At 50.3% G+C, this 14,355-nt stretch overlaps 1 protein-coding gene across 6 annotated transcripts in view; it reads left to right on the top strand.

The window, feature by feature from the left end:
* The first annotated feature begins 2,841 nt into the window (after positions 1-2,841).
* Positions 2,842-14,355, top strand: part of SH3KBP1 (SH3 domain containing kinase binding protein 1) — a 352,898-nt gene continuing 341,384 nt past the window's right edge. For 2 of the 6 annotated variants that reach the window (XM_043537958.1, XM_043537956.1), the window contains exon 1: positions 2,908-3,484. In XM_043537958.1, the coding sequence (XP_043393893.1) occupies positions 3,481-3,484 (4 nt within the window). In that variant the 5' untranslated portion in view covers positions 2,908-3,480. Of the gene's footprint in view, positions 3,485-14,355 lie in introns of all 6 variants that reach the window. The other 4 variants (XM_043537957.1, XM_037901491.2, XM_037901486.2 and 1 more) reach the window with 4 other exon arrangements.

Genomic DNA, 14,355 nt, shown 5'->3' with positions numbered 1-14,355 from the left:
ATACAGCCAGGATCAATGCTCTGATATTGATCCACCAGCGGTAGATTTAGCGGGTCTAGTGAAGACCTGCCAAGTCGACAGCAGATCGCTCTTCAGTCAACCCCTGTACTCTACCCCTGACGAGAAGAGTAAGGAAAGTGGACGGGAGAGTTTCTCCCGTTGACCCCCCACGGTGTAGATCCTGCGGTAACTTGACCTAAGGTATGTCAACTCCAGCTATGTGAATAATGTAGCTGGAATTGCGTAGCGTAGGTCGACTTACCGTGGTAGTGTAGACATAGCCTAATCAGGTATACCAATTTTTCCAGTACACCTTAAGCTCCTTAGAACCACAACTGGAGCAATTAACATTCTACAATGGAATCATCCTCATTCTTTTATCAAAACTAGTTCCATCAATTCTAAATATAGGTTGGCACATTATTTACTTATGATCTTGGACTCTTCTTAAATGGAGGCAGATGGGTTGTGTCAGAATAGACCTTTCCAGCACTACAGTTTCAGCAGTTGTATTTCCACACTTTCTGGTTATCCCACAGATTTAAAAAATATAGGAAAGCCATTATAAAAGGGGTGTTTGGTTATTTTAAAAAGACCTTAAACCTCAGTTCATATTGTGGAAATGTGATGAATTTAGTACATGAGACAGATGTAAATTGGACCTTGTGCAGACTTTGTATGGTTGTATTTGTATGTGAAGAGCCAGGCTGTGATGTGTTAGAGAATCCTCCACTCCCTGACTGGAAGAATGGCTACAAGAAATGTTCCAATGCCATTGCCTGGAGTGAAAAGTGAAACAATACCTTTCAGTTTACATCTCTACTCTGCTTTTGATTGAACTACGTTAATGGACGAGTTGGCTTGATTCTTCTTTTCAATGAAAGCTGACTCAACGAGATACTCTTCCTACCTTGCTCCTCTTACATTTCTATTCTGTCCCTATTGTGTGTTGGATTTGTTTTCTATTTTCCTTACAGATACGTCTAATAAAAACAGAAATCATTTAACATTATAAGCCATTCTGTGCACACTTTTTTCTTTTTTGGACATGTAATATATTTTTTTCAAAACATAAAATTCCAGTACTTTAAACAATAAGAGGAATACAGTTAAGTCTAAGCTGGTTCAGTTTAAACTGCTTGAGCATATGGAATCACTCTCCTACAGACATTGCGTTATAGTTGAACAAAAGTTAGTTCTAATAGACATACTGTATTACTAAAAAATTAAACCTAGGTATTTATAAAGCACAATGTGTGCGTGACATCGAAAACTGAAATCATGCCACTTGCCCTGTGTAGTTTATGTTCTGAGATCATCTAATTTTCTACATTAAAACACTTCACTCAAGTCTTGATTTCAAAAATATAGATTCTGATGGCCAAATAAATTGCATCAAAGCATTTTTTCTACTTATAGGCAATTCTGCCTCCACTGAGGTGTTTTTATAATTTCTGCTTTTTTGATACTTGAGAGCTATTTTTCAAACAGGAAAGAATATGCTCCACATGTTAAATCTATATCATTTTGGCTGCTAGCATTTTTCCATCGTCACAGCTAAATTAATGCTAGGGAGAGTTAAAGAAATAGTCTACAGCAGCCTTGGGCAGTTAAAGCTGCTCAGTAGTGCAAATATCTCTTTAGATTACATTTCCTACACCTTACCATTTAAAATTGATTCTGTAGTTCTTAATTTTTTTTCCCCCTCTTAGTGCGAGTCTGCTTCAGTTGATATGTATAGCTCTTCCAAAGACCCTTGAACTTCTACATACACTCTAACCTCGGAAAAACACCAGTTACCAAATAGGTAGGGAAGCTGAGACAGGCCACTTGGCCTCTTTCTGTCCAAACATGTTACTGTTCCTGAAATAGCATAATGAATCATTTTGATACTGTTTCATTGTGTCAACGTCACAAGTGTTCATTGTCTTCAAATGCAGACTTCAAATCCTTATACTTTAGTTGAAAGTAGGAACAATCAATCACTACATGAAAGTATTTTTTTAAATTAAATCTCTGTCTCTTATTACCTAGCCTTCTCTACTCTGTCAGTTACAGCAGCTTTGATGCCTTGTCGTCTTACTAATATCTGTGTCTCTTTTTTCCATAGCAACAAGATGGGTGAGGTATCTTTTATTGGACTAACTTCTATTGGTGAGAGAGACAAGCTTTTGAGTGCTACAGAGCTCAGGTCTTTTTGTCATGCGACTTCACTCCAGGTGGAATAGCTTTACTGAGGTGGTCTATACATTCTCATTCGAATCTGTATTAAAGAGCTGTTTCTATCTGGTCACCAAGAATAGATGCTTTACAGACCCTCTATGTTTCAACACCCCCTAAACCATACAGGGCTACAAACTAATAGAACGTCTCCTAGGAGCCTTGGAAAGTACTCATCTAGAGCAACAACTCTAGATTAAAAACAAGGAGTTGAGGGGCACCTTAAAGACTAACAGATTTATTTGCGCATAAGCTTTCCTGGGTAAAAAACCCACTTCAGATGCATGGAGTGAAAAGTACAGCTGCAGGCATATATACTAGCACACTTGTGGAGGTTTCAGTTCAATGTAGAGCTTTGAATTTGGGAGGTATTTGAAGTTTAGGTGTCAGAAATTGTTCAGGGGCGTGGAACCTCCGCTCTCCAAGGGGTTGTGCGTGTTGTTTATAGCCCACCCCGACTGTTTTCGCTGCCTGACGTTAAAACCAACCCCCAAACCTCAGTCAGTGGCTCTGAGGCCAGGGTATGGTCATCCCTGTGTTGTTTCTTTTTAGCAACAGCCTAGATCTGCCACTGCCTCCCCCTTTAACTGTCCCTAGGGGGAGGAGCAGCATCCTCAGCCTTCCCTGGGCGGACCCCGGGAGCTGAGCTTTCCTCACGCCTGCGCCTCTCGCCTCTGCCTCAGGAGGGTCACTAACCCCCTTCTCTCCTTCCTTTCGCCGCCGCCGCTGCTGCTGCTGCGGGCGGCGCGGGGCCGAGGCGGTGCAGCCGGGCTGTGGCGCGTTCTCGCGACACTTCCCGCCGAGCGGAGCCGCTGATTGCGGCGGCAGCGCCCAGCGTGGCGGCGCCTGGGGCGGGGAGGGGGGAACCCAGGTCTGGATTCACACTTGCCCCGCTGCACACGCGGAACCCAAGAGGGGGAGTCGCCGCCCCTAAGCAGCCGCCCGCCCGCTCGCCGAGCCTGGCTGCCCCCGGTGCAGGCAGCAGCGGGGGCTCAGGTCCTTTGCGGAAACTGCGTCTCACCCCCCCCTTCCCCCCCCAGGTCTCGTCCTATTTCTGCGGTTTGGATGCCGACGAGAGCAGAGGAGCCGCTAGCGAGAAGCAGCACCACGCAGCCCGGCTGCCTCACTCAGCATCCTCCGCTCCGCTTGGCTCCCACCCCCGACCCGTGGCTTTAAACGCGCTCCCGTCCCCGCGGCTTGTCCAGCCGTCTCAAAGTTTCAGCCTGTCCCCGCTGCCGGGCAGAGCCCGGCTCCACATCCATGGGTGAGTGTGAGCTCGGGCTGCGGCGAGGGGAGCTCCTGGGTGCGTCTCCTTTCCGCAGGACGCCCCCAGGACTGGGCGGGTGGGTGACCAGGGCGGGGTAGAGATCCGGGGCTGCTGTCTCCCGCCGGGCTGGAGGCTCCCCGGCTTCCCCGGGGCGCCTGCTGCCTTTCCTCGCCCCCCCGGCTCGCGAAGTGTTTTCCCGGGCTAGGTGGAGTGAAGGGGGGACGCGTGGCTGTGCAGCACCGGGGCCGGGGCGGCGAGCAGCGGGGAAGGGATGGGGACCCATCCCCTTGGGGCGGGCGGTGATTGCAAAGCTGGGTTGACACGTTTGCGATTTTTCCAGCTAATCAGCGGGCTTGTGTTTGCTGCGGGAGCCGCTGTCGGGCTGCCGGCCGGCAAGGGGGTGAAATGCAGCCTCGAGAGGCTGGCCCGTGAGGGAGAGCAGACCCGGGGGGGCCCGAGGCGCGCAGGCTGCACTTTTCCTGCCGAGGTGCTCGAGCAGGCGCGCTGATGAGGGCAGCGGCTGTTGCCTTCCTGCGAGGCAGGAAATCTGAGAGGCCTGCTCGAGGTTTGACATGTCCCAGGGTGTGCGGGCGGGGGCCGCACAGAGGCGAGGCGTTGCTTTCGCTGCCCTACGTTGCATCCCCGGAGCGGGGAGCCGAGCAGCCCCGTCAGGCTGTTGCCCAGGGTCGGTTCTGCAGCCCGCTGCGCGCTCTCCCTCCGCAGCCTGCCTTGTTAACCCTCAGAGCAGCTCGCGCTGCAGGGGCGGCTCGCGTGGATTTGGGGAAGAGGTTGTGTCTGGTTTGCGAGTCCTAGTGCATCCAGCCAGGCGACGGGCGCACGCCTGGCGTGGGGTGGGCTCAGTACCTGGCTAGCGAGGAGCGCGGCAGGGGGTGGAAGGCGAGACTTACCCATGCTGCTCAGTTTGTAGGTGTTGGGAAGAGCCCGAGGTATGGGGGTTGCTCGGATGCTCCCCTGCTGTGCCCGTAGAGCCCGGGGGGTGAATTGTCCCCTGTCATGCAAAAAGAAAAGGAGTACTAGTGGCACCTTAGAGACTAAGTAGCTCACGAAAGCTTACGCTCAAATAAATTGGTTAGTCTCTAAGGTGCCACAAGTCCTCCTTTTCTTTTTGCGAATACAGACTAACACGGCTGCTACTCTGAAACCTGTCCTGTTATGCTGAGCGTGGAGCTGAAGAGAGGCGGGGTGACAGCAGCGCCAGGCTCTGGCTGGCTTGGAGGCACACACATGGGCCACAGCCTGCTCGCTCCTGAACAGGGCCAGACGCTGTTGTATCCGTCCAGTATGTTTAGCGCTCTGTGTGTAACACACTCACGCGTCTGTAGATTGGGGAGGAATACATGAAAGAAGGCAACAAAAGAGAACCCTTGCCATGGTGTTTTATAGACTCCTGGTGTGTGCACACAAACTCTTGCATGTGCGGCTGTAACTAGACTTGGGGAAGTGGCTAAGTGTACTTTAAGAGCTAGCTTTTAAGTTTTCTCCCTTATACTGCCACCCCATTTTGTGTACAATGAAGGCAAAGAGCAGATAGAATGGTGTCAACATTAGGTCTCCTTTTGGGGTGTCTGTATCCTGTCAATTACAGTGAGCGGATATGGGCACTTACACCTGCAGGCATACTCCAGGTTTCGGTATCTATAGTGATATTTGGTCATTTGAAAATCACCACAGTGCTACTGCTACTTGACATGTTAGAGGGATATTTATGAAAATATACATAACTACTGTAATGCACAAAGATACACAAGATTAAGCACCAGCTTTTTGCTCTTGAACTTCAGTTAGTCCTGCGGTCCAAAATGAAGTGCATTCAGTCACAGGAACAGATTCGGTTGCTTTGATCTGAGCTCAGTTGCTGGTTGACAGTAGGCCAATATCCCAGAACACCTCACTTCATTGGTGTATTTTAGAAGACTATGTAGGATTAGATCATTGCTGTTAATGTTCAGAGAGCATTCATCTCCATTTCTGTATTCAGCGGTAAAGGGTTGCACTCCTCAATCTGCAATATGACTATAAGATGGTGCTGTGATTGAGATTTTTTTTTTTTTAAAAAAATGGCTAAGCAGAGCTGCATCTTGGGTGTTATGTCCATACCTCCAGTGTAATAAAGGAATTTGGACAAAAATACGTAACAAGAAATTAAGCACACTTTTTTTTTTATTAGATGGCTGTAATCAAATTACATGCTTCAGGGCTTCAGTCAGCCATCTGCAGGGGCCAGGGAGAGTTTCCATCCCTGTCCCCCATGTAGAATTGATGTATTCCTCTGAAGCATCAGAGATTGGCCAGGGAGGGAGGAGTATGGACACCCAGCGGGGTGGATCAGTGCTCTGAGGAGATACAGAGAATCCTCTTATTGATGCCTGGTTGGTGTATCTTGCTCACACTCTCAGAGTCTTACTGATTTCCCATCCCCAAATCTGGCAGGAATTTTTCTCCAGGTCAGGTTAGCAGAGACATTGAGAGGTGGTTGGGTTTTTTTTGCCTTTCTCTGCAATATGGGGTGTGGCTTGCCTGCTGGGTTCATCTGGGCATATCTTGGAAACCTTTGTTTTCTTTCTGTTCTTATTCATATAGTTTATTCTTTGCCATGTCCCTATTATGATAAAAAGTTAACTGCCACAGGACACTTCTGTCACTCTTGCTTAGACCCAGTGTTTTGCCCAGCCACTTGTCAAAAAAGGTACGTGTCACTCATATCTGAGATCAAGCTGCAATGAATAAGAATAAGCTCTTTCTCTGATGTAATGTACAAAGGTTAAAATATTTGGCATTCCCTTTTTGTGCATTCCCACACAGGAGGTTAAAAGAAGTGATAAGGCAACATGAAGTAACTTTCCTTTTTCATTGAGCTTTAGATTGTGATCTACAAGCCAGTCTGAAATGAAGGGAAACTGTTTTTCTGATAGGTTTGAGAGTGGTAGCTGCCCAAATAAATTTGTTAGTCTCTAAGGTTCCACAAAGACTCCTCGTTGTTTTTCTGATGAGTTTTCTGCCCGTCCATGATGGTTTGTTTGTTCATACATTTGTTTGCACGTGCATGCTCTCTCTCATATCTCATTTTGGTCATTTATATTACTAATGGTTCCTTTCTGAACTCTCAGTAACTCATTCAGACTCTTTTTTTTTTTATTTGGCCGGGGGAAGAGGGTTGGAGATATTTTGCAGTGCTGGTAATATCTTTACTTTTAATTTTATGAGTACCACTTAAAAAACAAAAACAGAAACAAACTATATCGGGAAGCACAGGTATTAACAGCTAGAATGAAGGTGAAATTTTTATGTATTTGTCAAAGATTCAAGATGAAAATGGGAGTTTTAAAAATTAAATTGACAATTTAAAGATTTTCTGCATATACTAAAGAACAGGTAAGCTCCATCCTTCAGAAAATGGCTTTGCACTTAGTGAAAATGTCTATATGGTAGAACCTCAGAGTTATGAACATCTTGGGAATGGACATTGTTCGTAACTCTGAAATCTTCATAACTGAACAAAATGCTATGGTGGTTCTTTTGAAAGTTTATAGCTGAACATTGACTTAATACAGCTCTGAAACTCTACTACACAGAAGAAAAATGCTGCTCTTAACCATCTTAATTTAAATGAAACAAGCACAGTTTCCTTACCTTGTCAAATCTTATTTTTTGAAACTTCCCTTTATTTTTTTAGTAGTTTACGTTTAACACAGTACTGTATTGTATTTGCTTTTTTGGGGGGGGGGGGTTTCTGCTGCTGCCTGATTGTGTACTTCCAGTTTCAAATGAGGTGTGTCGCTGACTGGTCAGTTTGTAACTCTGAGGTTCTACTGCATTTATATATGAATACATAAAATCCAAGCCTGTGAATCTTGTCTGTCAATTATTAAAAACAAACCTGAGTCTGACACTGATATGTTTTTTGAATCTTTTCTGTGTTTTGAAAATCTGTGTATGTTAGACACCGTCTTACATCCCTCTCTAATCTGTCCCAGGCTAGGCTCCTTAGTGTATGTATATGCGTCATTAAAGAAAACAGCCCCCCCCCCAACACTTCCCTCCATACACATTAAAAGAATGTTACGATCCTAAAGTGAAGTGCTGAAAAGTTATGAAATGACAGAATTAAGGTTCTTCAAGTGGATGGTACATGTTCATTCCACTTTAGGCATGTGCTCACTCAGTGCACGGAAGCTATGGAAAAAAAAATCTCCAGGGTGGAACATGCACCCTCCACATGCTCATGCTGATAGCCAATGGTATGAAGAGGTCGGGATGCCCCCACCTCTCCCTCAGTTCCTTCTCCCGACCTGTGATAGGTAGACAGAGCCTGTGTGCCTCATCACTCTCCTTTTCTCTTGGTGAGAGCTTCTCTTTAAATAATTAGATTAGTAGTTAGTGTTAGTTTAGAAGTATTGTTTTTATATTTGTTTGTTTTTGCATATTTGGATGTAATGGTGTCATCGACACCAAGTAGTGGGGCATGCCCAAGTTCCGAAGGTTTAAGTAGTGTCTGCCTGTAATAAGTCTATGCCAGTCAGTGACCCTCAAGCCCATTGTTTAAAGTGTTTGGAAGGGGGCACCTTTTGAGAGAACTGTCTGATCTCCAGGGGATTTAAGACTAGGACCAAGAAATCTGGAGAGGTGAGGCTTTGACACCTGTTGATGGAAGTAGCTTTACATCCTTCCTCAGAACCCAGCCACTCAGTATAGGGAGCTATGGACTCTACTTCATCTCAGAGTGCACCTTTGGAAATTGCACGCTCTCTTTCTCTCCCTCCCCACTTCCCCCCCATTGGAGGGATTCAGAAAGGAGGCATCATTCTTCTTCGAGTGCTTGCTCAGGTCCATTCCTTATTAGGTGTGTGTGCTTGCCACATGAACCGGTACCGAAAGCTTTTCCTTCAGTGGTATCTGTAGGGCAGGGATGGGCAAACTATGGCCCATGGGCTGCATCCGGCCCGTGAGCCGTTTTAAGCCAGCCCCTGAGCTCCGGCTGGGGTGCTGGGTGAGGGGGCCGGACCATGTGGTTCGCTTAAAATGGCTCGCACCACGTGGCTCGGCCCCGCTCTGGCCGGGGTGCTGGGTCGGGGGCCACACCATGTGGCTCCTGGAAGCCATAGCATCGCCCTACTCTGGCTCCTACGTGCTCCAATGACCCCCTCCGGTGCTCCAGTGGTAGCTGCAGGGGGGTGCCTCTGGATGGGGCAGCGTGCAGAGCCGCCTGGCCACGCCTCTGCCTAGGAGCCAGAGAAGGGACATGCCGCTGCTTCCGGGAGCTGCTTGCGGTAAGTGCTGCTCAGAGCCTGCACCCCTGAGCCTCTCCCAACCCCCTCCCACAGCCCTGATCCCCCTCCTGCTCTCCAAACCCCTCAGTCCCAGACCAGAGCACCCTGCTACACCCCAGACTCCTCAGCCCCACCCCAGAGCCTGCACCCCCAACCAGAGCCCTCACCCCCTCCTGCACCCCAACTCCAATTTTGTGAACGTTCATGGCCCACCATACAATTTCTATTCCCCGATGTGGCCCTTGGGCCAAAAAGTTTGCCTCACCCGCTGTAGGGGACCGGCTCTGGTGCCCTCTGGAGTGGCGTGCACATGCCGTGGTATAAGGGGCGCTGCTGGTTCCCCCCACCCTCATTCCTTCTTGCCCCCAGTGACGGTGTTAAAACTTCTGCTAGCTTTTTCACTGCATTCAGTGTTATGAACTTTTCTTGTAAAATAGTTAATAGTTATCTCTTAGTGTGTTAGTGCATTTTACTTGGTTAGTCCCAATGGGACTCAGCCTAGGGACGGGGCATGCCCCGGTCCCCAGGCTTTAAGCCCTGCGATTGCTGCAAAAAACTGATACCCATCAGCAATCTGCATAACATTTGTCTAAGGTGTCTGGGCAAGTCGCGTATAAGCGACAAGTACTGTATCTGCACGTCCTTCAAACCTTGGACTAAGAAGGAGCGAGACATCCGTCTCAAGGCGCTCCTAATGGAGTCGGCTCCAACTCCGGCACTGGAGCAGTTGAGGTCCGATTCTGCCCCGAGCACCGCAGCGTCGGTGTGGAGTGCCCCACTGACACCGTTGACAGACCGGTGCTGATCCCCTTCCCCGGCACCTTCCATGCAGCAAAAGAAGACCGGGAGAGGACTATCTTCTACATTCAGCAAGGGGGAAGGAGAGGGCAGGAGAGGAGCCAGGCCTGAGGAGGGCAGCTCGGTACCTCCAGCCGGGAGTACCCTGCGCCTGAGGCATGGTGAACACCATAAAACATTTGTCAAAGTCTGGGTTTACCAGCACGGGGCCCTAGACCGGATCCTCCTCAGTGCGCAGAGAGCCCTTTGTCACTGCCTGGTCCAGATCACCTTGTCTGGCCTACCCTTATCATATAGCTCAGTGATGGGGGCTGACAGGGAGCTAAAGTGGGGCAGAAACCTCTGGTAGTGCCCCACCTTCCCAATAAAGGCCTGGACATGTTTCTTAGTCTGGGGAGCAGGCCAATCTCTGATCACCTCCACCTTGGCTGGTTCTGGCTTTAGGTAGCCGTTTCCTGCCTTGTGGCCCAAGTACAGCACCTCTGCCATCCCCACCTTGCACTTCCCAGCATTTATAGTCAGTTTTGCCTCCCAGAGTCAACCCTTCCCCCTCCTCACCTGGGACACATGTTCCTCCACAGTCTGGCTAAAGACACACATCATCAATATACGCTAGGATAAAATTCTCCATCCCCCTCAGTAACTGATTCCCTGGATGCTGGCGGGTGACCGGTGCCTCCTTGAGGCTGAAAGGTAGGATCAGAAATTCGTATAGCCCCAAAGGGGTGACAAAAGCAAGTTTTAACCTGGTATCTGGATCCACAAGCATCTGCCGGTAGCCTTTGGTGAGATCCCTGGTAGTGAAGTATCGAGTTCCCCCCAAAAACTTGTCTAGGATCTCGTCAGGCCCAGGCATGGGGCAGGCACCAGACATGGTGATGTCATTGAGCTTCCAATAGTCCACGCAGAATCGGATCCACCTGTCTTTTTTGTGGACCAGCACCACAGATGAGGCTCAGCGGCTGGTGGACGGCTGAATCACTTGTAAAGCCAGCATGTCTCTGTCCTCTCTTCCCAGGCTGGCTTTGGGCTGTTTTCCCAGGGGGACACCTGACAGGTCGGGTGGCTCCTGTCCCCACCCAGTGAACAGCCAAGTCAGTGAGCCCAGGCCAGCTGGAAAACAGCTGCTGGTAGGAACTCAGCACCACTCTGATCTCTGCCTGCCGGGCAGGGATTAGCTGGGCCTAGAGAAGAATTGATTCCAGCCAGAGGCCAGCTTCTGTCTCAGGGAAGAGATCCACCAGGGGATCATCCCCCTTCTCCCACAGCCCACACTCAGCCAGTACCATCCTCTCCCTTCATCATTCATCATGTTGACATGGTACCCTCGGTGGCTCAGGTTGGATAGTTTCACCACATGTTTCACCTCATTCAGCTGTGTGATGACCTTAAAGGGCCTGTCCCAGGCAGCTTGTAGCTTATTCTTCCTCACTGGGATGAGAAACACCACCTGGTCCCCTGTGACATAGGCTGAGCGGTCGTACCATATTTCTGCTTCCCTTGGGCCCTGGCTAGGTTCTCCCTGGCCAGACCCATGAGCTCAGTGAGCTTTTCCTAGAAGTCAGTACATACTCCATCGCTGATTCTCCATCGGGAGAGGCCTTCCCCTCCCATTCGTCCCTTACCAAGTCCAGGTGACTCTCCTCCCATACAGCAACTGAAAAGGAGAGAACCCCATGGATTCCTGGGGCTCTTCCCTTTATGCGAACAGCAGGTGCGTTAAATACTTGTCTCAGTCCTGCAGATGCTGGCCCATGAAAGTCTTCAGCATTGTCTTCAGGGTCCCATTAAATCTCTCCACCAGCCCACTGGCCTGAGGGTGATATGTTGAGGCCCAGGTGTGCTGGACCCCACACTTCTCCCAAAAGCACCAGAGCAGGACTGATATGAAATTGGATCCGTGGTCTCTTAAGGAGCTCCCAGCAGATGAAAATGGTCAGCAGTGCCTCTGCCACAGTGTCTGCCTCGATAGAGGACAGAGCCACTGCCTTTGGGTAATGGGTTGCAAAATCTACCACCACTAGAATGTATTTCTTTTCTGCCAGGGTTGCCTTGCTGAGGGGCCCCATTATGTCCATGGCCACCTTCTGAAAAGGCTCCTCTATGATGGGCAGGCATCTCAAGGCTGCTTTCCCTTTGTCCCGGGCCTTCCCCACCCTCTGGCAGGGGTCCCAGGACATGCAGTATTGCTGGATGTTATTGAAGACTCCGGGCCAGTAAAAATTCTGTAGCAGCCTCTGCCTGGGGCACAGGATTCCCTGGTGTCCTGAGAGAGGGACATTGCGGGCCGGGTACAGTAGCCTGTGGCAGTATTTCTGGGGGACCACTAGCTGTCTCCTGATCCCCCACAGTTCCACTTCCCCTAGGGAAGCCCATTCCCGGTACAGGAATCTCTTCTCCTACAGGAATCTTTCCCAGCAGCCTTCCTCAAGGGGTTTCGCCACGCTGTGGCCAGCAAGTTCCCTCAGCTTCTCTAAGGAGGGGTCCTTCTGCAGCTTGGTCTGGAATTCAGCAGCTGGAGAGGGGAGTGAAACCAGTTCCCTCTCGCTGCCTATGGTCACAGCCCTCCAGACTGGAATGCTAAGATTCGGGCTCTCTTGGTGAAGAGCCACCATTTTCATTTTGGTCACCCTCTGACGAGGCATCTCCGTCACCAGCAGTGCCCTTTTAGCTGCTTCCCCCTTCCCTGGGGCCTCCTGCACCTTTGGACAAGGCAGCCCTGGTTGGCAGCCACCCTGCCCTGGCTGTGGTTCTCCACACTCAGTCGGGGATCTCCGATACCCACGGGCTCAGCTTCACCCCTGCTGTCCCAGTGAGGGCAGGCAGCGAGCCTGCTGCTTTGGTCACAATGTCTTCAGAGCCAGTGTGAGCCGCAGGGGGGCGGGGAGCATCTCTCTGTCCCACTCAGCTCCAGGGTTACAGAAAGGGAGGGCACCTGAGCTTAGCAACTCCTCCTCCCTGCCAGCCAGGACATTTGCATTTACGCTGACCACATCAGTCTCAGCCGATTGGTTCCCTGAATTCAAACTTGAATCCTTGGCCATTACAGGAGCAGGGCCTAGATCCTGTCCCAAAGAGACAGTGATCCCTCCATCATCCACGTCAAAGCTGATATCTTGGAGACCCCCATCTACTAGCCAGCCCTACCCCTCTGGTGTCTGTACAAGAATCTGAGCCATAGGCAGGGCGAGTGGCTTCATCCCTCGGACCTTCACCCAGATCACACAGCCCTGCAGCATCTGGTGAGGCTGCACCACCTGGGGCCTGACAGCAGTTCTCTCTGTCCCAGGATCTCACCACCCCAGGAATGTCTCCCCGTTGTCCACCACCTTCCACTCCCACTGGAGATCCAAGGGGCCTGAGCCCAGGAGAGTACACGCAGACATATATGCTAGGGCCAGGAATGGGAGCCTGTCTGCCACCCTGTCCATCTGGCTAAACAGCTCTGGCCTTGAGACCCAGAAAGGGGGCTAGACACCGGAGCCTTTCCGTGGGGTCAGCCAGGTTCCAATTGCCCGCCTTCCCAAAGGCCACGAGACAGATATCTACATCTCCTCCCTCCTTAATCTGGGGCAGCAACTTAGTGTTGAGATTCCCTGCAGAACTGGCAACCCGTGGTCCATCCCCATTCACCCCTGGACAGGTCCCTCTGCCTCTCAGCTCAGCCATCCCAGTTCATGCTGCTGCTGTCTCTCCTGCTGTTCTGCCTCATGCCTTCCCTGTCTCTCATGATCCTCTGATTCCTTCAATCTTAGTTCCAATTCCATCCGTCTCAGGTCCACCGACAGGGAACCTGGTAGAGACCCCCTGCTGGTTGGGAACATGGGCCTCGGGGATGCCCGGTTGTTCCCAGACTCGTGGCCCCAGCTAGGTCAGGAACCAGCTCCTTAGAGCAATCATCCTCTTCCAACTGAGAAATTAAGCTCTACAATATACTTTTTACAGAGATGGTTATAGGTAAGCCTATGTTTTAGTCATGGGTATTTTTAGTAACACCCTCCTCCCAGGTAAGCGCCCCCCGCAAACCTCTTCCCCTAGCCCTCAGCCCCCTCCCACACACCAAACTGCTGCTGCTGGTCCAGGGGCTGCCTGGCTTGGACAGCCCCTAGGTCAGCACCAGCTGCTGCGGAGGTCACGGGAAGTCATGGAATCTTTGATCTCCATGACAGACTCGCAGCCTTAGTTATAGGCCATCTCTTCGCTGTTTCTAAGTTGTCACAGACTCTCAGGTCTCTGCTCTCTTGGCTCCCCAAGGTCCCTAGGAAGAATTCCCTTCAGTGTGACAGTCCTCCTCGGGGGTCACAATCTCTCTCAGGGTGGGGGGGAAGCCATGAGCTGCTCTGCCTCCTGGAACCGCACCTCACTCAGCCTTCAGCATGCCTGTGTCTCGCTAATCCCCCTTTGTTTTACTGCTCCCCAGTCACTTAGTGCACCCTGTGGATGGAGCATCCTGTAGTTGATTCCCCCCCACTCCTCCGCCATGAGCTATCACGGAGTCACAGGGCCAATGCTCTGGAACAGCTCCGAGTAAAGCCAATCAGGACTCTGGTTTAACATGCCTCCTCTCTTGGAACTGTTGCCAGGGCAAGAAGCCTACATGACTTTGGTCTTTCTGGGTCTAACCTCAGAGCATTCAGCACCCCTGTTCTCACTCTGCACTTCCCTCATCAAGTCTGCCTGGATGGGATGAAGTCAAAGGACCCTGCACCCCAACTTCGCAGTCATCCGTGCCTCTCAGCCAGCGTGTAAAACAGAAGGGTTTATTAGTCAACAGGAACACCA

The sequence above is a fragment of the Chelonia mydas genome, chromosome 1, assembly GCF_015237465.2.
Source record: "Chelonia mydas isolate rCheMyd1 chromosome 1, rCheMyd1.pri.v2, whole genome shotgun sequence".
NCBI lineage: Eukaryota > Metazoa > Chordata > Testudines > Cheloniidae > Chelonia > Chelonia mydas.
The sequence above is the reverse complement of the archived record's forward strand: the minus strand, read 5'-3'. Positions and strand labels throughout refer to the sequence as shown.